This window comes from Lynx canadensis, chromosome B1, assembly GCF_007474595.2.
Source record: "Lynx canadensis isolate LIC74 chromosome B1, mLynCan4.pri.v2, whole genome shotgun sequence".
NCBI lineage: Eukaryota > Metazoa > Chordata > Mammalia > Carnivora > Felidae > Lynx > Lynx canadensis.
Window position 1 is genome coordinate 192,715,799 of NC_044306.2, and position 25,415 is coordinate 192,741,213.

General features: G+C 46.0%; 1 protein-coding gene across 1 annotated transcript; it reads left to right on the plus strand.

The window, feature by feature from the left end:
- The first annotated feature begins 6,021 nt into the window (after positions 1 to 6,021).
- On the plus strand, positions 6,022 to 24,078 carry QDPR (quinoid dihydropteridine reductase). The gene is made up of 7 exons (XM_030314151.2): positions 6,022 to 6,138; positions 8,577 to 8,669; positions 12,054 to 12,150; positions 14,609 to 14,749; positions 19,041 to 19,149; positions 20,329 to 20,412; positions 23,412 to 24,078. The coding sequence occupies exons 1-7, from the start codon at positions 6,040 to 6,042 to the stop codon at positions 23,515 to 23,517; spliced, it is 729 nt and encodes a 242-aa protein (XP_030170011.1). The 5' UTR covers positions 6,022 to 6,039; the 3' UTR covers positions 23,518 to 24,078.
- Positions 24,079 to 25,415: the final 1,337 nt, after the last annotated feature.

A 25,415-nucleotide genomic window follows, 5' to 3' on the forward strand; every position in this document is an offset into this window, starting at 1 on the left:
TCCCCTTCCGGGCCTCCTGAGACATGGGGTATTGTTTGATCCTTACCGGACTCTCTCCTGGCTTGAGCTCTACCAGGACTGGGGTCCTGTTAGCGGCTAGTCCTATCCCCCCCCCCCCCCCCCGCCGTCTCTGCCCAAACTGAGGGGAATTCTTGTAGCCATCTGTCTATATTATCCTCTCTCGGGAGCGCCTCCTGGTGGAGGCGGTATTCATCCTCCAGTTTCATGGTCAGGACCTGGATGGGGTGGCCCTTGCCATCGGTGACCTGAGGCCCCCTTGTCTGAAAGTTATCTGAGCTCCAATCTTGGTAAGTCCCATCCTAACAGCGGGTAGGGGCATTCTGGTATTACCATAAAGGAGTGGGATACCCGTCCCGTCCCCAAATCTACCGTTCTTCGGGTAGTCCATGAATACTGGCTCATACCAGTTGCCCCTTGTACCCAGGACTTCTTGCTGGCTAGTTTTCCTTGTGGGGTGCGGAGGACCGAATGTTGTGCTCCGGTGTCGACAAGGAAGTCAACAGGGGTCCCCTCCACTTTAAGAGTTACCCTGGGTTCGGGGAGAGGGTCTGAACCCCGACTCCCCTAATCACTTAGTTCATCTAGCTCTAGGACTTTTACTCGATCAGTCTTGCTTCCCTTCCCGCCGGCCCTTTTTGGACAATCCCGGGCCCAATGCCCTATCTCCTTGCAGTATGCGCACTGATCCTTCTGCGGCCTCTGCTTCCCCTCCTTGGTGGTTCCTTTACCTTTTCTTGCATCGTCTGCCAGCTGCCAGAGACGGTGGTCTCGTTCCTCGGGGAAGTCAGCAGTGGCAGCTAGTAGTATTCTGGCCAGGTCTCGAGTCTGCTTACTGCTGGCAGCCGCCACGGCGCGAGCCTGCTTGTCCTCAGGAGGCTCCCGGTTATTATATACCTTTTCGGCTACCACCAGTAAGTCCTGCAGACTTTTTTTCTCCTAGTCTATCTATTTTCTGTAATTTTCTCCTAATGTCTATGGCCGATTGGTTTACAAAGGCCATGATAACAGCTGCCTTGCTTTCCGGAGCCTCTGGATTGATGGGGGTATGGGTACGGAATGCCTCCATGATCCGTTCTAAAAAGGCAGCCGGAGATTCATCTTTTCCCTGTTGTACATTTCCTACCTTGGCCAAATTGGTTGGCTTTCTAGCAGCCATTCGGAGACCCCCCATTAGAGTCTGGCGGTAGACCTGGAGCCTCTCCTTACCTTCTGCCGTGTTGAAATCCCGCTGGGGCCGAATTAAGGGGAAGGAGGCATCTATCTGAGCCTGGTTGGTGGTGGGATTCCCGTCTGCTCCCGAAACTAGTTTTTGGGCCTCATTGAGGATTCTTTCTCTTTCTTCAGTTGTGAACAGGACCTGCAAAAGCTGCTGGCAGTCGTCCCACATGGGCTGATGGGTAAAAAGAACAGAGTCTAATAAATCAATAAGCCCTGCCGGTTTCTCGGAAAACTTAGGATTCTGAGCTTTCCAATTGTAGAGGTCACTAGTGGCGAAAGGCCAATAGTGATGGGGCTGATTCCCCTCCGCGTCTGGGGGTCCGGTGGCTCGCAGGGGCAGAATAGTGGAGTCGGCGGCGGAGGCGGATTGCTCCCTCTGAGCCCTTTTGTCTGGTAAAGGGCAGGCTTCCCACTGGAGCGTTTCCGCCTCCCGCTCTCGGAACAGTGTTTGCCTCCCCCGGGGTGGGGGGGAGGATGGTGTTCTTCCGGCATCCTAGAGGGGTTATACGGGGGAGGAAAAATTAATTCTTCTTCAGTATCCCCCTGTAGGACAGGTAGAGGGGTGCTGAAGGCTGGGTAAGACTTTTCTTCTTCTTTGTCCCCTGCAAAGCAAGAATGGGTTTTGGCTCTGGAGGGAGCGGGGCTAGGAAGGGCTTAAGCCAAGAGGGTGGGTAGGGAGTAGTCTGAGTCTGTCCCATAACGTCCGTCCAGTAAGTCCTCAGAACAAAACAGAGAAACACAGAAACAGACAAACAGAGGGCCCTTAGAAAGTCTTCCAACTCCATGGAAGCAAAACTGAAAGCTAGCTCAGACCTTTGAGGGGCTTCCACGTCCCTCCAAAACCAATGAGGGGATTCCACGTCCCTCCAAAACCGAAAGCTAGACGACGGCCTCACGCCGACCAGCGGGAGCGGCCCGCCGCGTCTCAGACCTTTGAGGGGATTCCACTTCCCTCCAAAACAGATGAGGGGATTCCACGTCCCTCCAGAAGGGAGGATCGGAACGTCTTCCGAAACTCCCGGCCCGTGGTCCTCCAGTGCGTCCACTTAGACCGCGTCGGGCACTACCAGAATTCCAGAAATGAGCTCACACAGAAAAGACTGAACAAACAGACACTAACCGTGGCCAGTCAGGCTCTCTGGGTCGGGAGGTGTGGTCAAGGTGAAGGACACAGAACAAGATGGAGTCGGCCGGCGTAGGCCCGCCCTTTCAATTTTTAGTCTATTACTGAATGTCAACTTTATGTCACATGAGATTGGCAACAGCAACTATCAATAGTTTTGGGTAGTCGTATTCGACAGAAGTGGCACAAACTTTTTTTTTATTTGGTCACAGAAGTCTGGAGGGGGGTTCAGGAGTTTGCATTGTTAACCAACAGGAGTTCTGAAAACCTCAGCTGGAGAGCAGCGGAAGGGCCAGAAGGACATGGGAATGGAAACGTCAGTTTCCTTCCCTATACCCTGTAAGTGGGGTTCACTTCTGTGGTTTCTCCACAATGAAAATGAAGAAGATTGTCTCTGAAGCTTGTGTAGAGCTCTCTCTGCATACAAAGGGCTTTTATTATATGCTTGTTATCCCTTGATGGTAGTAACCCTTCATGGTAGTCAAAGGATGTACTATTCTCATGATTTCTCTCATGAGAAAACTGGATGTCAGGACTGGGGCTGGAGTTCAGGTCTTTGAAATACAACCGTTCATCATCATAATCTTGAAATAGCAGATGCTTTTCTGGTAACAAATCCATATGAAAGGCTGATTAATAAATGACACATTATAATAATAAAATATAATATATAATAATATAATATAATATGGCACATTAATAACCAACGTTACTTATTCTTATTGTAATGGTAAGCATGCTTTGGACCTGTGTAACACGTTTGCATTGTATTTCAGCCTCAGATGATGGACCTTTGTCAACTTTTGGGTTTTTAGGGATTAAGGAATTATTTTTAGAAAAATTATTTTAGAAAAATACAGGAAACAAACGATTCCTAGCAAGCTCTTGCCATGCTGAATGGAAGTGTGGTTAAGTAAGTAGAACTCTATGGAAGACCTGGGTTCAAATTCTTATTCTTCTGTGCAAGTGCTTGAGGTTCTCATGGCTGGGTTTTCTAATTTGTCATGGGATTGTTGTACAAAGCAAAATGAAATAGTACATGCACATCGTGGCATATAGAGAGGACATCAAATAAATAATGTTAACCTCCTCATCCAGTCTTCCAGCAATTCTGTTCCCGGTAATGAAGCTTCTCTTAATAAACTGTATTGTGGACTGTATCCTGTTGATGAAGTTTTTTGGGGTGACAGTGGGGTTTGTGGGGTCCAGAGCCAATGACCAAGAAATAATTCTTGAAGACATCTTTGGTGCAAAAAGGTGATTTTATTAAAGCATGGGGACAGGACCCGTGGGCAGGAAGAGCTGCCCTGGGACCATGAGGAGAGATTGGTTATATACTATGGAGTTGGGGGAGGTAAAGTCCAGGGGAAGTTTCCTGTGAGATTTTCATATGCTAAAAAAGACTCCCAGGATAGTGGCCTAGCTATTGTTAGGCTAAGGTTGTTTTAGCATTAAGCAAATCATTAGCATTAACACAGTGGGGAGTTCCTGGAGAAAAGTTTTACTCTGCAGGCCTCATGTATTTGTCAACTGGCTGCAGGTTTATAAGGAAATTTAGTTCTATCTGCCATTTCCTTCTGCCTTTGTTTCCCAAATCACTATGCGGGGGTGATGGAGACTTAGGTCCTGCAGGACTATGATCTCTATCAGTTAACCATTTGTTTTTCTCCTTTCCTTTGTTCTTGGGTAGCCAGGAGTGCCTGAGGAATATCACACACATCCCATTTAGGAGTGGGGGGGGGGCCGTGTGAGTGGCCTGTCAGCTTGCCCCTTATGTTCCTTCATCACTGTTCCCCAAATGAAAGTATTTCTGTGTGCCTTATCTGGCAAAGTATATTGAGCAAATATCTGTGAGTCTGCTGTGTACAACACACTGTGTATGGGTGGAGGGTGACACAAAGATGTACAACGTGGGATCCTGCTGTCAAGAAGGTTACAATAGTGTTAGGGCACTAGTTCTCAACAAAGGGTGATTTTGCCCCTTTAAGACCCCCGCCTGGGCCCCTCCAGCCAACTTAGTAGTCTTTAAAGTTTTAGCAAGCACCTTTAGCCTGAGTGACTGGTTAACTAAACTTTTCTCTGTATATCTACAGATCATGCATTGTTTCCTAGGAAGAACCAAAGCCTCTTGCACAACCTTTCTCCTGGGGCACCAACAAATACCAACCTTCAAGAGATAACAGAGATAATGTCTGCACACAATCAAGAAGTGTTACAGACCACTGTGCTCCCCTTTTACTGAGTAACTGACCTAAAGTTCCTCAAAAGTCTTTGCGCCAGACAAAAACCCTGGAGTTGGTTTTTGGACAGGAGTCTACCTTCTCCCCAGGTGGCCAGCCTCCCGAATAAAACTCATATTCTTTTCCAATCAAAACTCTGTCTCTTTTCCAGTGAAGGGCAGCCGAACTTGGGTTTTTCTGAAACACTCTCAGGGGACACGTGGCAAGATTTGGAGATACTTTTTATTGTGATGACTGGAGGGGCGGGGAGGCCTCTACTGGCATTTAGGAGGTAGAGGCCAGAGATGTTATAAACATCCTGCAATGCACAGTACAGACCTCCCCTTTGCCCCCACAAAACTGATAGTGCTGGGATTGAGAAGCTCTGTATTAGGGGCACATTCCATGGACAGAAGTCACTAATATACAAGAAAGAAAATGCTAGGCTCTGTCAGTGGGGACAGTTGGTACCACTTGGTGGCGCTTAATTGTGGACCTTCAACATGCTCGTCAAATGGGGGCTTACATACAGTTACAGAGGTCCAAGGACAGTATTATAGGACTTCACATCTTCAGCTGTGTCTCTACCAGACCCTTAAAGGCCTGTTGTGTCAAATGTACTCATATTTTTTTGAACCGTTGTAATAATTTTCGTAGTTTTTTTGGGTTTGTTTTAAAAGCATTAATTTGTGAAGTGTTCGACATTTAAAATATAGTATACTATAATTTTTGTATCGTTTTGGCAATTTTTAATTTTCAAATACGGCCCCAAATAGATATTTAAATATCTCTACCTCCAAAATGGAAGAGCACTGAAATTCACAATCTCTAACAAGTCCAGCGAATTGTAACAAAAGTAGCGGCAAAAACAATAATAATGCTCAGTCGGCATTTATTGAGCTCCTACTACTAGCCACGCACTGCTCTCAGAACTCTAGTATTATCCTTTAAAATCCTTTCCAAAACGCTAGGAGGACAGACTATTAGTATTCCCATTTTACCGAGAGGAGACTGAGGCACAGAGCGGTTAAGCAAGTTGCTTAGCGCTACAAAGCTATTAAATAGGGGGCCAGGCATCGGGCTTCAGAGCCTTCACTCTTATTTAAAGGTTGAAACATATACGTGGTTTGTCCTGTCTCCCCCACAGAACTCAGCATCGTGAGGGCAGGCGCCACCCACACGCGCGCACACCTGTTCTCCACCCTTGCGCCCTGCACGCCCCGGGGGCCCAGCACCTACAGGCCGGCGGGCGGCGGGGCGCGGCTTGCGCACCCTCAGGCTGTCAGGTGCGTGGCCGCGCGCTAGGGGGCAGCAGCGGGCGCGGCTCGGGCTCGGCGGCCCCGCGGTCCCTCTTGGCCCGGTGGGTGGGCCGGCCGGGGCGGGGCCGGGCGAGCCGGGGAGCCGCGTTCGGGCTCCGGGCATTCGGAGCTTCGGGAGCCGAGCGGGAGGCGGAGCGGGATGGCGGCGGTCGCTGGAGAGGCGCGCCGGGTGCTGGTGTACGGCGGGAGGGGCGCGCTCGGCTCCCGATGCGTGCAGGCGTTCCGGGCCCGCAACTGGGTAATTCGGCCGGGTCTCCGCGGGGCTTTGCGGCACCTTCGGGTTGGGTGGCGGGCGGGTACGCTGGTGACTGGGGAGCGGAGGGGCTTACCGGTGCGGCCCTGGAGGGCAGTCTGGTCAAAGCCCGGGGCCCGTGTACAGGGCCAGACGTGAGTGCTTGCACGTGCGTGCACAGGTCTATTGCTCTGTTCCTGGCTACGAGTGCGTGCCTACGCCGCATCCTAGGTGCGGGGCCTTTGCTCTGCAAGGAGGTGGGCGATGGGGCTGCCCGCTCCGCCAGGCCCAGAAAATCTGGAATGGCTTCGGAGAGAGTTCCAGAGGGGAATAAAGAGGAGCGGGCTTGAGGGTACATGGAGAAACAATGAGAAGGAAGGCTCTGGAGTTAGACTGCGTGGCGCGGGTTACTAGTCGTTAACTGATTGATTAAAGCCCGCGAACCTCAGTTTCCCCGTCTTTAAAATGGGGATAATACTAGTATTTACCCCTTAGGGGCTTGTGCGAATTGAATGAGATCATTGGTGTGCTTGTAAAGTATCTGACTTGTGGTAAAAGCTGTTTAAATGTTAGCTATTAGTATTGCTATAATTACCCCGGTTCCTTCAGCCAGCCTTGCACCCGATTGTTGGAAGGCTGAGCCCCACCAATGCTGGTGGCTTCTTTGTTTTGGAAAGACTGTTTGAACTACTTTGCATAATCGGGTATTGCTTCTTGTAGGGGGCTAGTAGGAGCGGAGCTGACGTATGGCCAGGGACCCTGACCCCAGCAGCTCTGGAGGGCTCAGTGCTTTTCTGGTGGGGACTCCGCCCTCTGTCTCCTCCCTGCAGCTGTCACTTGCACAAAATGTGCTGGAGCTCTGGGCGAGTTTTGCCTCGGGGTTTTAGTTTGTAGCAGCAGCCTGGGCCAGGGTAGCCCCGGGACCAGGAAGAAAGGGCTCCAGGATTTTCTTTTGGCTCAGCCTCTGGTATAGGACTTTTAATGGATTCTAAGCACACCACCGTCTTTTTACTCAACTCGGAAGACTATTTGAGGCATCTTCCAGGGTCTGTGGAGGTGGATGGTGGTGACAGTGTTATTAGGAGTGTTGGCTAGGCACTGTGTTCTCACATACTCTTATTAATTTCATTTACTCTTCCCCAAACTTGAATTTAGTGAATCCTGTTGGTATCCATGTGTTACAGATGTGAGAGCTGTGCCTTTCCCCGGTGGGAGCACTTCCCCCTGTTGGGGCCACTTTGGTTTATTTCTGACTTGGCAGAATCTGACAAGCTGATTTACCTTGGACTCTGTCTCCCCGGTCCCCACCCCTACATTTCTAGGAACTCTGGGAGGGACTGGGATACAACCTTTTCTTTGTGTCTGTATCCCCCCGTGGCTGGTGACATACAAGTAGTGAGTGTTCTTAAATGGATGCTGTGTTCTTCATAGCTTGTGGTAGAGATATATATCTCTGGGTCCTGTGAACCTCAGGGCCCTGGAACTTTCTTAGTAGGAACTGTGTGTCACCTGTGCCAGGAGCTGTAGCATGCTCCATTTCAGTGAATTTTCACATTAATCCTGTTAATTGTTAACCTCTATGAGAAAGCCACTGTCTTGCAGGGCCAGGATTCAAACTTTGGTCTGATTCCCAAAACCAAAGCCATCCCTCTGTGCTCTAGGGCAGGGGTCTGAAAACTTTAGTCCTTCCGGGAAGACTAGGCCTGTTGTCTGTTTTTGTACAACCCAAGAACTAAGAATGGTTTCACATTTTTAAATGGTTGGGGAAAAAAATAAAAAGAAAGTAGAATTTTGTACCATGTGAAACTTACATGAAATTCACATTTCTGGGGTTTTAGTGCCTGAAGTTTTATTGGATGTAGGCACACTCCTTCATTTATCTATATTGTCTGGGGTGCTCTGCCATCACAACAGCAGATTTGAGTAGATGCAACACAGACCATACGGCCAGCCTAAAGTATTTACTTTCTGGCCCTTTACAAACAAAGCTGTTTTGCTTTTTTGCTCTGGTCAAGGGGTCGCTGGAAGTGCAGGGTTTGCCTTAAGAGGTGAGAGTGGAGGAGGAAGGTGAGGTGTTTGGGGGCAGATGGGCTAGGCTGGGGCTCAGTAAGGAGTGGACTGGCTGAAGCCAAATGTGTGTAAGGAGCATGAGAGGTCAGTAGTGAGATTCTTTCTCTGGTGTTGTTGTTGTTGTTTTAAAATATATTGTCAAATTGGTTTCCATACAATACCCAGTGCTCATCCCAACAAGTGCCCTCCTCGGTGCCCATCACCCACTTTCCCCTCTCCTCCACCCCCCATCAACCTTCAGTTTGTTCTCTATCTCTGGTGGGTTTTCATTTAAGCCTCTCATCTGTCTACACTGCCCCCATTTCTGAGTGTGGATCTTTCTGGGAAAACAACTAATTGTCTCTTGACCAAAGCTGTTTTCTCTTTCACTCCAGTGGGTTGCCAGCATCGACGTGGTGGAGAATGAAGAGGCTAGTGCTAGTGTCGTGGTTAGAATGACGGACTCATTTACGGAGCAGGCCGACCAGGTAATTCCAGAAAAAGACCCACCGAGCATTGTGGTAGGGAAACCCTGGGGAGTGGTTTCCTCTGGTAATGCATTCTTTTTTTTTTTTTTTTTTCCTCCAGTTAGTGCTTTCTGTTTATGAAAGCCATTTGTGCTCATTGGGGGAAATTTGGGAAAAGTGAAAAAAATATAAAGAGGATAAATTACTCATAATCCATTTCTTTAGCTCACTGTTCACATTTTGGCCCATTTTCTTGTCTTTCCTATGCATCCTATATGTTTTTAGTTTTGTAAGTTGAGATAATCTTGTATTTTATATTTTATGGTCAGCTTTTTTTTTAACTTAATACTTAATTTAAATACTTCTCAGATCACTTGAAAAAACCCCTCTGTGTCGGCATGTAATTTTTAATTTCTTTAGTTTCTTCTTCCTGCACGTTGAAATGGCTTGCAGTTTTTCTTTTTTTACCATTATCAAGAATCCTGTGCTGAACATCTTTGTCTCTATCTCTGATTATTTAGGATGCATTCTAAAAAGTGGAGCTCCCTAGTTCAAAGCATGAACCCTAACAAAACAGGGTAATTTTAATTATACAATGATATGCTTGTTGTAAAACAAGAAGTCCAATAAATACATAAACTGTGAAATACCCCTGTTTCTCCCTGTGATAGTGTCATTGCCCAGAAGGACAGTGACAGTTTGATGGCCATGTTGGTATAAATATCAGAGATGCTCTTACATGGGCCGACCTTTCTGGAAGAGCCATTCCCATAAGCTGCACGGGGGACTGTGCTCTCTGTGGTTCTCATGTCAGTGCTGCAGCCCATGTTCCCAAGGAAATCTCCGCATTATTCTTTGTGTGATGTGACGTACTTTTACAGGCAAGCACTCAGTGAGGCAGGCGGGTAGGTGGGGGTAGACCCATTTTGTAGCTTAGGAGATGAGACACTAAGTGACATGGCCAAAAAGCTAGCTCGTGGTGGAGTAGAGAGCATGGGATTTCCTAATAAGAGACTGAACTAACAACTTCAGTTAAGCTCAGAGTCTGCTTTTTGTTTAGTTACATTCTCCCTAGTAATCTGAACACTACTGGGGGTCTGATGTTTAATGGCCCTAGCTGTGTTTTAAAATTTTTTCTAAAGTTTATTTATTTATTTTGAGAGAGAGAGAGAGACAGAGCGAGCGAGAGCGAGCATGTGAGCAGTGGAGAGGCAGAGAGAGGGGGAGAGAGAGAATCCCAAGCAGGCTTCACGCTGTCAGCACGGAGCCCGATGTGGGGCTCAGACCCACGAACTGTGAGATCATGACCTGAGCTGAGACCAAGAGTTGGATGCTTAACCAACTGAGCCACCCAGGTGTCCCAAGAATATTTTAAATTTTAAAGGTGATACATGTATGATGTAGAAAATACAATTAAGCAAAAAGAACAGGGAAGTCATTTTTAGTCCCATTACGCAGTTAATGTTTTGTAGTATTTCCTTCCAGTCCATTTCTCCAAACATAGGTGTGTATAAGTCCAAAAATAAAAGAAAGAAAGAAAAAAGCCCATACTGAGGATACTCCTGCTCACTCAGTCTTTCTAGAGCATTGGTTTCACAGAGGTTAGAATATAAAAAGCCAGCTGACTTTCCAGAATATAGATTTTTGTTTTTACTTAATCTGATCCTAATGTTTCCTGTACTTGATTACTTATTGGCCTTAATGGGCTTAATAATAAAACCCAACAAGGCATAGTTTTGTGTCAGGCATCATCCTGAGTGCTTTATTCACATCAACTTGCTTCGCTTCTGTAACACTCGCAAAACGTTTCTGACTGATCTCCCTTTTAGAAATGGGGAGTTTGTGGGGCACCTGGGCGGCGGCTCTTCTGGCTGTGGTTCTCTGTGATCAGTGTCTGTCACTGGCTCTTCTGCTCCAGATAAACAGCATGACCTCCAGTGTTTGTTTTTAAGGCTTCAGAAGAGGAAATTTAATCCTAACCCATGTAAAATTGGCCCCTTAGGCATGAGATTCACTAGAGACAGGAGATGAAGACATGAGAAAGGCATTAAGTCTATGGAAAACCATTGGGCAGAGAGCAAAATTTAAGGGGAAGGAATTAAAGGCATAGATGTTGTAAAAGTCAAACAGGTGCCTCGTTTCTCCGGCTCCGTGTTTCCCTGAAAAGATGAGCATGTACAAGGTTGTGTGTTCATATGGACACTGGGAGATCGCCAACTTCTGGCAGCTTGGGCTCTTGGTAACAGGACTTGGTTTAAGAATTCAGAAGTTCAGGAATTTCTTAAAAGGAAAGATGTAGGTATGGGGTGTAGGGAGATGAAAGATTGGTTTCCATTGCCAAAGCATTCTCTTTGAAGGAGTGATGTGAGGCTTCAGAAATTGCTGGGGAAAGAGGTAGGGGACTAACTTAACCACGGGCAAAGATACACGGTCTTGGGTTAAGTCGTCTCAGCCATTCTGGAGAAATGTGAAAGCGGTCGATGGCCAGACTTGCCTGTCCTGCCAGATTTTTGTTTTAATAAATTGTAACAAAATGACATGTATGTATTTTCAACATTTTAAAAATTTCAAACAGAAGTAAAGAGAGAAATGATCCCCCATGTACCTGGGATTTACTAACATTTTGCCATTGACTATATCTTTTTTTACATGAAGTATAGTTGACTATTTTTTGTTGCTCTTTTTAAAAATATTTCCTGTTGGCACTTATGGTTTGGAGTTGGAGTTAAAGGGATGTTTGTAATGAGGGTAGAAAAGAATAGATTATCTCAGATTGAGATTCTGTGATGTGTGAAGAAAGTCTGGACAGAAATAGACCGGAAGGTTAGCTGTGGGCATTGAAGCTCTCGGTGATTTTTTAAAAACCTTTTCCTGCTTTTCTTTATTCATTCATTGCTCTCTTCCAGGGGTGCTAATGTCTTAACCATCCCAAAAGAAGACTCTAGATTGCTTTCTTTTCTTTTCTTTTTTTTTTTTTTTTTCAACGTTTATTTATTTTTGGGACAGAGAGAGACAGAGCATGAATGGGGGAGGGGCAGAGAGAGAGGGAGACACAGAATCGGAAACAGGCTCCAGGCTCTGAGCCATCAGCCGAGAGCCTGACACGGGGCTCGAACTCACGGACCGCGAGATCGTGACCTGGCCGAAGTCGGACGCTTAACCGACTGCGCCACCCAGGCGCCCCTAGATTGCTTTCTAAAAATCACATTGAAATGTAGTTGGGTTTCACTGTCTAAGATGGTTACTGTAGATTGGTCCTTCCTCTAATCTTCAAAGGGTTAATTGCCAGGTACTGGTAGCTGACTTCAAAACGAGTGAAAAATAAACTGAGGCATCTGTAAGGACATTAGTCTTTTTGGGTTTACCTGACTGCTTATTGCACCTTTTTTGTCCCTTTTGTTTAAGGTGACAGCTGAGGTCGGAAAGCTCTTGGGTGAAGAGAAGGTGGATGCAATCCTTTGTGTGGCTGGAGGATGGGCCGGAGGCAATGCCAAATCCAAGTGTGAGTCCTTTTCTCAGTGAATCATTCATTCTGCTCTGCATTTTGTCCAGCTGGCAAAGACAGGTTTTTCTGTATTTCTCCCAGAACCTTTGGTAGGTGTGTGCAGTAGGGATTAACATCCCATTTGACGGATGAAGAAAACACTTCCCATAACGGGGGTTACGGGAGAGGGACGTTAAGTTTGAAGTTTGAAGTAGAAGCAGAATGGAATAAGTATTGTTTCCATCCCAGTCTTTCAGGGCCTATTACTGGGTGGGAACTGGGGGATGTGTATGAAATCATTCTGAAAGTCGGAAGGACTCAAGGAGCACCTGGGTGGCTCAGTCTGTCAAGCATCTGTCTTTTCATTTCAGCTCAGGTCACCATCTCATGGTTTGTGAGGCGGAGCCCCTCTTGGGGCTCTGGGCTGACAGCACGGAGCCTGCTTGGGAATCTTTCTCACTCTCTCTCTCCTCAAACCCGCGTGTGCACCTATTCTCTTTCTCTTTCTCTTTCTCAAATAAATTTCCAAAAAAAAGGACTAAAAATTGAGCATTTATTAAAGCTGAGTATGTTTTTCAATATTTATTATGAAAATTTTCTAACATACAGAAAAATTGGAAGAACAGTTCATTGAACACCCTGTGCCCTCTAAATTCAGATATTAACATTTGCCATACGTGTGCTTTCTTGTTTTCTTGTGCATATGTATTCTGCGTGTGTATTTTTTTGTTCACTATCTGAAAGTAAGAATTTCAACACACTTCTGCATATATCTTCAGGGAGTAAACTCATTCTTCTACGTTATCTTAATACTGTGACCATACCTAAGAAAATTAATAATAATTCTATAAGATTAATAAAACTCAGCCTATATTCGAATTCTCCAGTTTATTCCAAATCTTTTATCGTTTTTTCCCGCCTAAATGTATTTTCCAGTGAGGGTTTGTGCATTGCATTTTGTTGTTATTTTTAGTCTCTTAATCTAGAATTACTTTTTTCTTCTGTGATAGACTTGGTGGTAGACAGGGCACTTTTCCCAGAGAAAGTTCCACAGACCGAATTTGTCCAGCCATTTCTGTAAGGTGTCATTTACCTGTTCCTCTGTCCATGGTATTTCTTGTGAACTAGAATTTAGGTCTAGAGACTTAATTAGATTCGAGTTGAATGTTTTGGAGGCGAGAGTTCCTCTTGAGTGATGTGTGCTTCCTGTGACATCATGTGGGGACACTTACCCTGTCAGATCACCGTACCGATCCATAGTGATGCCAAACGGTGCTTGATTAGGGTGGTAGCGGCAGACTTCCATCGTAAAGATACGTTTTTCTGTTTGCGATCAGTAAGTGATCTGTGGGATGCTACTTCGGCATCATGTGTGAGTATCCTATTTTTAAGCACCTTGAGGGTCTCAAATTCCCCAAACCTATTGGTTTTAAGCCTCCGTTGATAATCTCTGCCTGAGTCAGCAGTTTTTAAATTTTGTTATTCCTTCTATGTTTATCATTCAAAGCTCTTTTTTTTAATTTTTAAAATATTTATTTATTTTTGAGAGAGAGACAGCGTGAGTAGGGGAGAGGCAGAGAGAGAGGGAGACATAGAATCTGAAGCAGGCTCCAGGCCCTGAGCTGTCAGTGTCGAGCCCGACGTGGGGCTTGAACCCACAAAGTCAAAGCTCTTTAAAAAGGAATTGATCTGTGAAATCAGTTAAATATAAAATTGGTATTTTGTGGAGTGATCAGGTTGGCTGAACACCCTGATGGCCTTCTGTGTGTTTCGGGAACAAGAATTGATAAATGTGGATCCATACTTTTGTTTTTGTCTAGTTCTTTGTAGCCGGGAAATGTAATACCTTGGTTATCACTTACTGAAGACCCCTCCTCTGGTATCAGGAGGGATTGCTTTCTGGATTCTGGGTGTCTTGCCCAGCTGGTGATGTGATCACGTTACCACTTATTCCCCACCATGTCTTGGGCAAGGTCAGAGGATTAAAATAAGCATGAAATGATTGAGCAGCTTTCTTCTAAAGAGTCTTTAAAGCTGGCATTCAACTTTCAGCCATAAAAAAATGTGCTCTATAAGAACCCTCTTTATGTCCATGCAGTATAAGTGCCTCAGATTGATCACAGGTAAAACTTGACTTAGACGTGTAGGTTCTTATTACAAATCTACTGTCCTTCATAAAGTAGGACAATTTCTGAGTTAAAGCCAGTTCAGCCTATTTGTTAACAGTGCTCATTTATTGGCTAAAATTTTAACCACCTTACAGGTGAGGAAACTCGAGACTTGGGTAGTCACATGGCCTGGATTCGAACCCAGGTCTCTGACCACGGCCCTGTGCTGTTTTGTACTGGACCTTGTAGTCAGGGACTGAGAGAGCAGGAGTGGCTGTCAACGCCTCCTCATGGGACGCCGTGAGTGGAGCTTACCTTTCAGTCTCTTCCCTGTGAATGCTCGGCTCACATGTTGTTTTCTCATTCAGCTCTCTTTAAAAACTGTGACCTGATGTGGAAGCAGAGCATGTGGACGTCGATCATCTCCAGCCACCTGGCCACCAGGCACCTCAAAGAAGGAGGCCTCCTCACCTTGGCTGGTGCCAAGGCCGCCCTGGACGGGACTCCCGGTAGGCCTTCGTTTCCCAGTGTGTGAAATGGGAGCGCTTGCCCTCGCCCCCTGGGCTGCTGGATGCTTCCTTAGGTGAGGGACCTGGGAGCCCTTTAGCCTCCAGGAGGCTTTACAGCTGGGTGGAGTGTGCTTCCTGGCTTTTTTTAGGGGTAGGACTCCGACCCCTTCTGTTTGCATTGTCTTCATGTGCATGGTGGGTGCAGAGTCCTGTAATCTGGGACTCCCACCACTCCATTCATCTGGGATCCACCCAGGGTATGAATGGTGAGGAGGTGGATACTAATCAGTTAATAAATAAGTTTTATCTTCATCACCCTGTGTTCGTGTGTCCCTGAGAAGCAGCTCAGCCCCTGGAAATGGTGGGGCTTTCGGTAAGAGAGCTGACTGTGGATTCTTCACTTTAGTTGAGAGGCTTTGAACAGATTATTTGAGGTCTTTGACCAAATTCTGCTCTAGTTTCTTTAATCGTAAATGGCAGTAACACCTCCCTGAAGCGTAACTGTGAGGCATGAGAGGCGTCGATGTATATACAATGCCCACCACTTGCCGAGTCTTCTCATAGTTGCTCTTTCCTTTCACATATATTCTCATTTAATCCCGTGGTGGACTGTTACTACCTTTTTCATTTACAGGGAAGCGAACTAGAACTTAGGTTCAGGACCTTGTCATTATGTAATAAGTAAGCTGTAATTACACTTTGAACCAAAATCCTGATCATTTCTGAATTGTGTGCTTTTTCTGCTGCATCAGAACAGAACCGTGATTTCCTTTGCATTTTTATTCCGTGTATTTCCTGGGAGACTGTCATGAAAACAGACCATGGTTTGTAGGGCTTAAACACAGAAATTTATTTTCTCACAGTTCCTGGAGGCTGGAAAGTCTGAGATCAAGGTGTGGGAAGGTTTGGTTTCTTCTGGAGCCTCTCTCCTTGGTCTTCTCCCTGTGTCCTCACGTGGATGTCCCTCTGCGTGTGTCTGTGTCCTGATGTCCTTGTCTTGTAAGGAGACCAGTCAGATTGCATTAGGGCCCGCTCTAAAGACCTCATTTTAACTTAATTACCTCTTTAAAGACCCTGTCTCCAAATACAATCACCTTTCTGAGATACTGAAGTTTAGGACGTCAACACATGAATTTGGGAGTGGGGCGGGGATACGATTCAACCCGTAGCACTCCCTTTGGAATGAGGCTAACGAAATTTAAATGGGGTTAGGGACAGCACAGGGAGGTGGAAAGTGTCTATGTGGACCACCTAAGTAAACTCTTCTTTAAAAAAAGGAGGGGGGGCGCCTGAGTGGCTCAGTCGGTTAAGCCTCCGACTTCAGCTCAGGTCACGATCTCGCGGTCCATGAGTTCGAGCCCCGCATTGGGCTCTGAGCTGATGGCTCAGAGCCTGGAGCCTGCTTCTGATTCTGTGTCTCCCTCTCTCTCTGCCCCTCCCCCGTTCATGCTCTGTCTCTGTCTCAAAAATAAATAAACGTTAAAAAAAAAAATTTAAAAAAAAAAAAAAAAAGGAGGGGATGGGGTGCCTGGGTGGCTCAGCTGGTTAAGCAACTGACTTTGCCTCGAATCTTGATCTCATGGTCATGAGTTCAAGCCCCACGTGGGTTTTCTGCTGCCCACACAGAGCCCGCTTCGGATCCTCTGTCTCCCTCTTTTTCTGCTCCTCCCACTCACACGCACCCTCTCTCTCTCTAAAAAATAAATAAACGTTAAAAAGAAAGGAGGGGAATTTTTTTGGGGTCTCTTTAGTAAGTGGTAGAGATCTGGAGCGCCTTTTCAATTTTAATGTAAGTCACTGAACTATGAGTCCTCTTAATAAATTAACAATTTCCTGCCACTCACTTTCTCATTAGATTTCTCAGAGCATGTGATCTTACAGGCCCATGGCTATTCCAATAATTAAAGCTGTGTAAATGTTCGATGTTGGTTTGGTTGAGATCTGGTTTTTATCAAAGGTGACACAGGGCAGAGCCAGTAGAAAGTGAATAGAAAAATGAGTAATGGCTTGACATTTAAAAAAGAAAACCTTATAACTAAAAGAGTAATTTTTCTAAAGGATGAAATAGTCTTTTTCTTTGTTTTGGTCTTTAAATATCTTTTTTATTTATAGTTTTGGATACTGGTTAAGACTGCAAGTTCTGGGGGCACCTGGGTGACTTGGTTGAGGGTCCGACTCTTGATTTCATCTGAGGTCATAATCTCATGGTTCGTGAAATTGAGCCCCACGTTGGGCTCTGTGCTGGCAGCACGAAGCTTGCTTTGGATTCTTTCTCTCCCTTTCTCTCTGCTCCTCCCACGCTCATGCTCGCTGTCTCTCTCTCAAAATAAACTTATATATATAAAAAAAGGGAGGTTCTAGAACTACCCAGGTTGGTTTTCTGTTGTGGTTTTGCCACTTACTGTGTAATATTTGGCAAATTGCTTAACCTCTCTGAGCCTCAGTTTTGCCATCTGTAAAATGGGGATAAATAATACTACCTCCTCTATATGGTGGTTGTGACTTGCAAATCTCTTAATGGCTTAGAAAGATTATAGAGTCAGTAGTAAATGTGAACTTTTGTTATTTATTCCAGACTTTAAAAAACCCAACTATTTCTGCTTTAGATGTTAATAAGCTTGTTCATCTTTAAGTTCTTAGTTAGATGTTAAATTTATTTGAATCATGAAATGTTTTAACTTCAGTTCTGATCCCGGAGTCATCTAGGGAAATCTATGTATATAGTCCAGAAAGAAATGACAGACAGGCTTAGTGGTCCTTCATCACAAGAAGGGTTGTTCAAAACTGGAAAGTGTTCACTTGGAAAGGTACTCAGAAAACCCCACGCTCCTGTGTTCAGGCTTGTTATTTATAGACTGTCTCCTGTCTCTTGGACGATAAACTATCAGAATTGATGGCAATCACTTGTTGACCACTTAGGGATCTGTGCTGTGTTTGGGAATCAGTCCTTAGGGACTACATTGATCATTTTATATTGAGAGGAAAAGTATTTATCTTTTTAATGAATGCTTTTTTTTGTTTGTTTGTTTTTGCATCTTGCAAATGACCCTCTTACCAACATCATGTAGAATCCCGCGGAATCAAACCATTAAGGATGCTGGTAGCTTGTTGCTGGTTGCTTGTTTCTTTCTGCATCATATTGTTTGAATAGAATGAAGAGGGGCCCCTGGGCGTCTGCTGGGGACTGGGGCTGGATGAATAAGATTTGTACATTGATTTATTTCAGTCGTGCAGAGGTAAATCTTTATATCACTGTTGGCCTCCTGCCCCTGATTAAACAGAGAAGCCAGAGATGGTGAAACCTTCTTGTGCTTCTAAATAACTATTTGAGACCTTGACCCTCTTTTGCAATTCAGGGTGGCTGTTGAAGAGGTTAGTGATTGGTTCCTCGGCTGGGCTGTGATCCCCACCTCCCCCTGGACCTTTGAGGTCTCCTCATCTGTTACACTTTGAACAGCATGTGCGCTGGGTTTTTTTTTTAAGGAGGCTGCTGATCTTCGAAAGAAACTGGTTTTCAGGAGGAGGAGAGGTGTCTGCAACAACTAACCATGCTTCTTTGTTGTTGGTTAGTGAGAATCCACAGCTGGGTGCTGTGGGGGACATAGAAACTGGTCCTAGTAAAAGACATGCCTTGCTTCTTCAGTCAGTCAGCAAACAGTGATTGGCCAGCGGGAGGAAAGGAAAATTAATAGGTAGCACGTATACTCACGTGAAAATTGCTCAGTCGCTATACTTTAAACAGCGTGTGGGACTCCAGGGCACATTACTTCTGTTAATTTGATGGGAAACATTTAGGGAGCACCTACCCTGTGCTGAGCCCGCAATTAAGTACTTTATCCCCATTTTACAGATGGGGTAACCCAAGCTTAGAAAGGTTTTGAGAACTTGCCTGGGATTTCTGTAGTGGTAAGTGGAAGAACTGGGATTTGAACTTGGGCAGCGTGCATTCCGGATGAGTGCTCCATCTCGCCCACAAGTTACCGACCTGAGGGTTTAGACACAGCTCTTGCCTGGCCTCTAGCCTCGGTGCAAGTCTGCGTGTGAGCCTGGGCACGTTACTCACCTTCACGGTGCCTCCCCATTGGCTCAGCAGTAAAAATAAGATGAACCTCATGGTTTTTACGGTAAATGTCAACTGCCAGGTGAATAGTAGGTGCCCTTGAATACTATGTCCCTTTCACTTTCTCTCCACAGGTGTCCATCCTTCTCTTCTTCCCATCCTGCCGTGGGGTTCTCTGGACACACTAGTGGTGGCCACTGGTCACTGAACTGTTTTCTTCCCCCTCCCCAGGGATGATTGGCTACGGCATGGCCAAGGGTGCTGTTCATCAGCTCTGCCAGAGCCTCGCCGGGAAGAACAGCGGCATGCCCTCCGGCTCTGCAGCCATCGCCGTGCTCCCGTAAGTGGTCGGGGCTCCCCGCTCACTCCCCGCCTCTGCCTCGCTGCCAGGACTTAACATTTGAGTAGCTCTTCACCAGGGACTTGTGTGTCCTGTCACCTTGGCTTCTCACATTCGCCAGAGGCCCTAAAGATACTTCTTCAGATGGTGGAGCGTCCCAGGCTGTCCAGAATGGTTGGCTGGTGGGATGGGTCTGTCTGTCTGTCTTCCTCTTCCTTGTTTTCTTTCCTTCCCTCCATCTGTCCCTCTGTCCCTCCTTATTAAAAGTAGTCTATGCATTTCTTTTTAATATTTGTATTCTTTCAAATCATTGTAAGGCCAGTGGAAGAGAGATTGTACTTTAGCCTTTGCATGTGTGTATTTGTGTGTGTGTGGTGGGGGGGAGGTGGGGACAGTAGTGTCTGAGAGAGAATATGGGAAACTGGGACACGTTCCTATTTGTGACCTGGAAGAAGGTCCCTGTCACTGGCCCCAGGCAAGGCAGCTGCTTTGGAGGTGGGGTTCCTTCCTGCTGGAAGGATCCCAGCACCAACCGGCTTGTCTCTTGCCTGTAGTTCTAAAAGGGACGTCGGGACCTGCTAGGGCACAGGGCTTTCCAGCTCCCTTTTGTTTGTGAGTTTCTGTGATTCCGTGACCTGCTCCCCCAGCTGTTTTGAATGATTTCTGAGTCCTGAATGTTCTTGGGAGAGTCCTACATTTCTGAGTTCTGTAGCCTTTTGCTGAAAATCATAAGGTTTCATAGGAAACAGTCCCAGAACGAAGGATGAGGCTGTCTTTTTTCCCCTACTTAAAGAAATATTATTATTACACTTTAAAAATCATGAGAAATGAGTCTGCTACATTTTAGGGAGTGAAGAAGATACAAATTGCAAAGCAGTTTAATAAAGACTATATTTAAGAAAAGGCAAAACTGTATTTTTAAAAAGGCTCTTTTGTTTTGTTCCTGTCTGCCTGAAGGGTGAGTCACAGAGCACTTCACTGAATTATGCTCGGACGTGATCTCTGTATATGTGGAGGGCTTCCTGGCCTCTGTCTGTCCTCCTGTGATCTCCCCATGTAAATGCGGCCACCCTTGGTGCCAAAGGCTCACATTGCATTTTCCTGGCTAAGGAGGACCGGGCAGCTATAATTCTTACAGAAGGGAGGCACACACAACAGGCTTGTCTCTGTGCACTGCAGGGTTACCCTGGATACCCCGATGAACAGGAAATCAATGCCCGAGGCCGACTTCAGTTCCTGGACGCCCTTGGAGTTCCTGGTTGAGTGAGTATTGACATACTGTCGGTAACAGGGAGCTTCCAGCCCCATCTCTCTGCCTTTTACAGACTAGGCTGTGTTCTCTTAGGTCCCCAGTGCAGGTGGCTTTGGGAGGTTCCCAGGCCTCTGGAGGGTATGTGACACATCAGAGTGAGTCTCAGGAGGGGTTGACAGTGCTGACATGAATCTTGAGCTGACCAGCCTGAGCATGGCCTGACTGCTCTAGGCCTCAGCTTCCCCTTCTGTATAACGGAATCCATAATTATCAGGAGGATTAAATGTGGTAGCGCTTGGCATGATGTCTGACCCATAGTAAGTGCTTGGTAAACCTCTCTGTTCCCAGTAACACCATTGTCTCTGCTAACGAGGAGCAGCAGTGTGGGAGTCAGATGGTGATCTAGGGAACATCTGGGCTCCTGTGTCTGAGTTAGTGCTGAGCCACAGACCCACAGAGAGTGTCCTTTGTTCCTGAAATCACATTCACCCATTTGTGGATATGGGTGGCATTTGAAGATCATGGAGAAGGAGTTAGCTTTCTCACTCTTTTGTGTTTGTCTGGATCTCAGTTCCCCACAGCCCTCCATGTGGTAAGTACGTATTCCCCGAGCACCCACTGTGGGCCAGGTGCTGGGCTAGGCCCTGGGACAGGGAGATGAAGAAGATGTCCTTGCCCTCCCCACGCGGGAGACGGCCTTACCTCAAAGAGCCAGTGTGTCTGCTGCTTCGACAGCTGTGTACAAGATGTTTGCAAAGTTTGGGATGTGCTTCTGGCCTGCTATTACATCTCATTTTAATTAAGTTGAGAGGCATTTGGGACTTTTATGTTTGGAACCAGTATTTATGGAGCACTTGTTATGTGCCATCATGCACCATTTTTTAACTGTTATCTTTTTTTTTTTTTTTTTAAGTTATTTTTGAGAGAGAGTGGGGGAGGTGCAGAGAGAGAGAGAGGGAGACAGAGAATGAGAATCCCAAGAGGGAGAGAGAGAGAGAGAATCCCAATCAGGGCTTGAACTCACGAACCGTGAGATCATGACCTGAGCCTAAATCAAGAGTCAGATGCTTAACCAGCTGAGCCACCCAGGTGCCCCTAACTATAATCTTATTTAATGTTCATAGCAAGTCACTGAGGGAGGGCCTGTCATCTGTGTTTAAGATTTGGGGACTTGAGGCATGGGGGGCAAGGGGGATGAATAACATGCCCTAGATCACATAGCAGAGCCAGGATTTGACCCAGGCAGTATGACCGCAGGGCCTGTGGTCTTAACTAGGCCCACAGTTACTTCTGCCTCCCAAGTTTTGAATTGTGTTTTGCATTTGAGCTTCTTTGTAAAAGCCAGTATTTCCAATAGCATCTATGACCTGGATTCTAGATGGATCCATCGGGGGTCACGTTTCTGAATTAGTGCCAAGTAGTGGAGTCCCAGCCAGCCACCCTCTGTTCCAGAAATCATGGCACCTTTGTGGGATTTGAAAACTCACATGAAGTTTGGCATGAAATGTACTTTGAATGTCTGGAGTATGTTAGCCTTTGCTCTCCGTGGTTATGATGGTGTTTCCCTTGTCTACTGCAGACCGCTAATGAAGACGAACTAAGACAGTTTAAAACATGCATGAGTAACGCATGTTCCCTTTCACATCCAGCCATCTGACCGGTCTCCCTCAGAGCCATCCCTAAGCCCTGCCCCACCCCAGAGATGGGTCACAATGTGGATGGGACTTTGGGGGAGTTTTAGCAGTGCTTTGCTGTTGGGTCTATGGAATAACTGCCCTTGGCTTGTTCAGCCCTTGGAGTGGGATCTTGAATGGCTTGACAGCTAAACATCGGCTCTGGTCTAGCAGGCTGCTGGTCACTACCAAAGTATATGCCAGAAACTCCTGAGTGCTTCCTAGTTGAACAAGGTCCGGAGTCCTAGCTGGTGGGTTGTCCAAGGGGACCAAGTACTCAAATGTAAATGTTTTGTGTGAAAATTATCAGCTACTTGTGGGGCACCCGGGTGGCTCAGTCAGTTAAGCGTCCGACTTCGGCTCAGGTCATTATCTTGGGGTGTGTGAGTTTGAGCTCCGCATTGAGCTCTGTGCTGACGGCTGGGAGCCTGGAGCCTGCTTCGGATTCGGTGTCTCCCTCTCCCCCCTCCCCCCACCCCTGCTCACACTCGTGTCATTCTCTCTCTTTCTCTCTCTCAAAAATAATAAACATTAAAAAAAATTACCAGGTACTTGTTGCATCTTGTGAATTTGCTGTGCCCTTTTATAATTCCTGTCTTCTTAGAGGAGGCCTTCCCAACTCTCCCAGGCAGGGTTCCTTCCCTGCATGCAGCGTAATTAATTCCCCCATTCCTGCACTTCACATATTTTATTGTAATAGTCTTTTTTTTTTTTTTTTTTTTTTTTTTGCTATCTTTTCCCATTGCTGTGGTGTTCTATGAATGGTTACTTAAAGTGAATGAATTTCTTTTAAATTTCTGGAAAGGTAACATGGGAAAGTATAAAGAATTGTGCACATTCGGGCCTCCTGGGTGACTCAGTTGAGCGTCCGACTCTTGATTTCAGCTCAGGTCATGATCCCAGTGTTGTGGGATCAAACCCTGAGTCAGGCTTTGTGTTGAGTGTGGAGCCTTCTTGAGATTCTCTGCCTCCCTCTGCTATTCCCCTGCTCGTTTGTGCACGCACTTGTTCAAATTAAAAATATTGTGTATGTACGTGTCTTTCTCTTAGAATTAACTAATTACAGTCTTTTTTAAATCACTTAAAATCATATTAGTGTGTTGTAAAGGATTCTAACAATGAAGCAGAATGCAAAAACCAAAGTTAAAGTCTCACCGAATGCTGCCACTTGGACATTAGAATGAGTACTGAGGGCACTGGGGACCTGGCTATGTGTCCCTGTGGCTTTTTCACTGTTGCTGCTGCTGTCCTCTACCTCCAAGCCACTGCTGTGAATATAAGCATGTGTTGTCGAGAGTTTTGCTTTGAAAATGTAAAGCTTATCTTCTTTGTTCTAGAACCTTCCACGACTGGATCATAGAGAAAAACCGACCGAACTCGGGGAGCCTCATCCAGGTGGTAACCACGGAGGGAAAGACGGAGCTCACCCTGGCATATTTTTAAGCTTCGTCTCCATGCCTGCCGGAGACCTGCCAGAAAAGTTGTTTCTCTCAGTGTGTCTGTGTAGGTCCTTTGTTTTCTGTCATCTGGTTTGTGGTATGAGATACTGAGTCCTGTTGTCCTCTCTCCTAATGTGTGTTGTTCTCCCAGGACAGTGTAAAATGTTCATGTGAAATAAGAAGGTATGAGGGCGGAGGCCTGTAATAGCACAGAAGTCTGTTAGCTGCGCAAGTTTAGGAGGTATCCAGCAGAGCCTCTGGGTCTTCGTCCTCCTGAATTGCATTTGAGACTTGGATTCTGTCCTGAACAGGATCTGTCGACCTGACTAGTTCAGAGATGTGTTGATACTGGGGACGTTCGGGGGGCCTTAGTTTTGAATGTTCTGTTTATATCACACACATCGTGTTTGTAGCCGCCAAATTGAACTGCCTTAAAACTCCTTTTGTGGTGTAAGCAAAATCCCGTGGACTCCGTTAAGATTCCTTGTCCTGTGAGGTTGCCAAGTGTACTTCCGAGCTACTCGTTATTTGGAGTTTATCTTCCTAATAAATGCACTTCATTTATGATGTTGTCTTCTGTAATCAACTGTGGCTTAAAATACAGTCATTGATGGATGTAGTCATGGGAAGGGGGCGGGCTCTGTCTGAGATCAGCTTTTTCACCACAAAAACACGGGCACGGTTCCTGCTTGGGCAGATCAGAATCTGGGGGCGCCAGGGTGGCCCTGTGTATTTAGAACAGTGCTCCACGCAGCCGATAGTGGCTGTACCAATGGAGAATGAGTGATCTGATCCACCCTGGCCATTGTGCAGATGAGGAAACATCCAGGGAAAGAACTTACTCCCCTCATTGCCAGTAAGGGGCATAACAAAGCCCAGAAGCCCAGTCACCAGTGGCTGCTGTTTTTAAAGGACTTTACTACGTGTTTTCTTTTTTGATTTGTTTTTTTTTTTTTTTTTAATATTTATTTTGAGAGAGAGCGAGAGAGAGCACCAGCAGAGGAGGGGCACAGAGAGAGAGAGAGAGAGAGAGAGAGAGAGAGAGAGAGAGAGGGGGAGGATCCTGGCACAGGGGTTAATCCCACAGACTGAGCTCATGACCTGAGCCAAAATCAAGAGTTGGACATTTAAACCAGGCACCCCTCCTTTTTGATTCTTTACAACAATTCTTATTGAGGTAGGATTCAAATTAAAAAATTAAGCATTTTAAAAGGAAAAACTCAGTAGCATTTAGTGTTTTCCCAGTATTATTTAACCTGCACTTCAGTCTATTTCCAAAATCTGTTCATCATCCAAAATTAAACCCCATGCCCACTAAACAGTTACTCCTTGGGGCACCTGGTTGGCTCAGTCGGTTGAGCGTCCAACTTCGGCTCATGTCACGAGCTCATGGTTCGTGGGTTTGAGCCCTGTGTGCTGACAGCTCAGAGCCTGGAGCTGCTTCGGATCCCGTGTCTCCTCTCTCTGCCCTTCCACCTCTCGTTCTGTCTCTCACTCTCAAAAATAAACAAACAAAAAAACCCAGTCACTCCCCATTCCCTGTGCCACCAGGCCCCGGCAACTGCTAGTCTGCTTTTGATCTCTGTGAACTCTATGCAATTCCCTCTTCTGGATATTTCATGTGAGTGGAATCATACCATATGCAGCCTTTTGCGTGTGGTGTCTTACTTCACAGGTTTTCCAGGTTCATGTTGTAGAAGGTATCAGCGCTTCATTCCTTTTTGGGGCTGGATGGTATTTTCATTGTTGGTGTATACAATTTACCTGTCTGTGCGTGGATATTAGGATTGTGTCCACTTTTGCCTGATGTAAATTGGGCTGTGAGCATTTATGTGGTACCCATTTTCAGTTCTTTTGGATAGAGTGGAGTTGCTTGGTTATTTGGTAATTGTATATTTAACT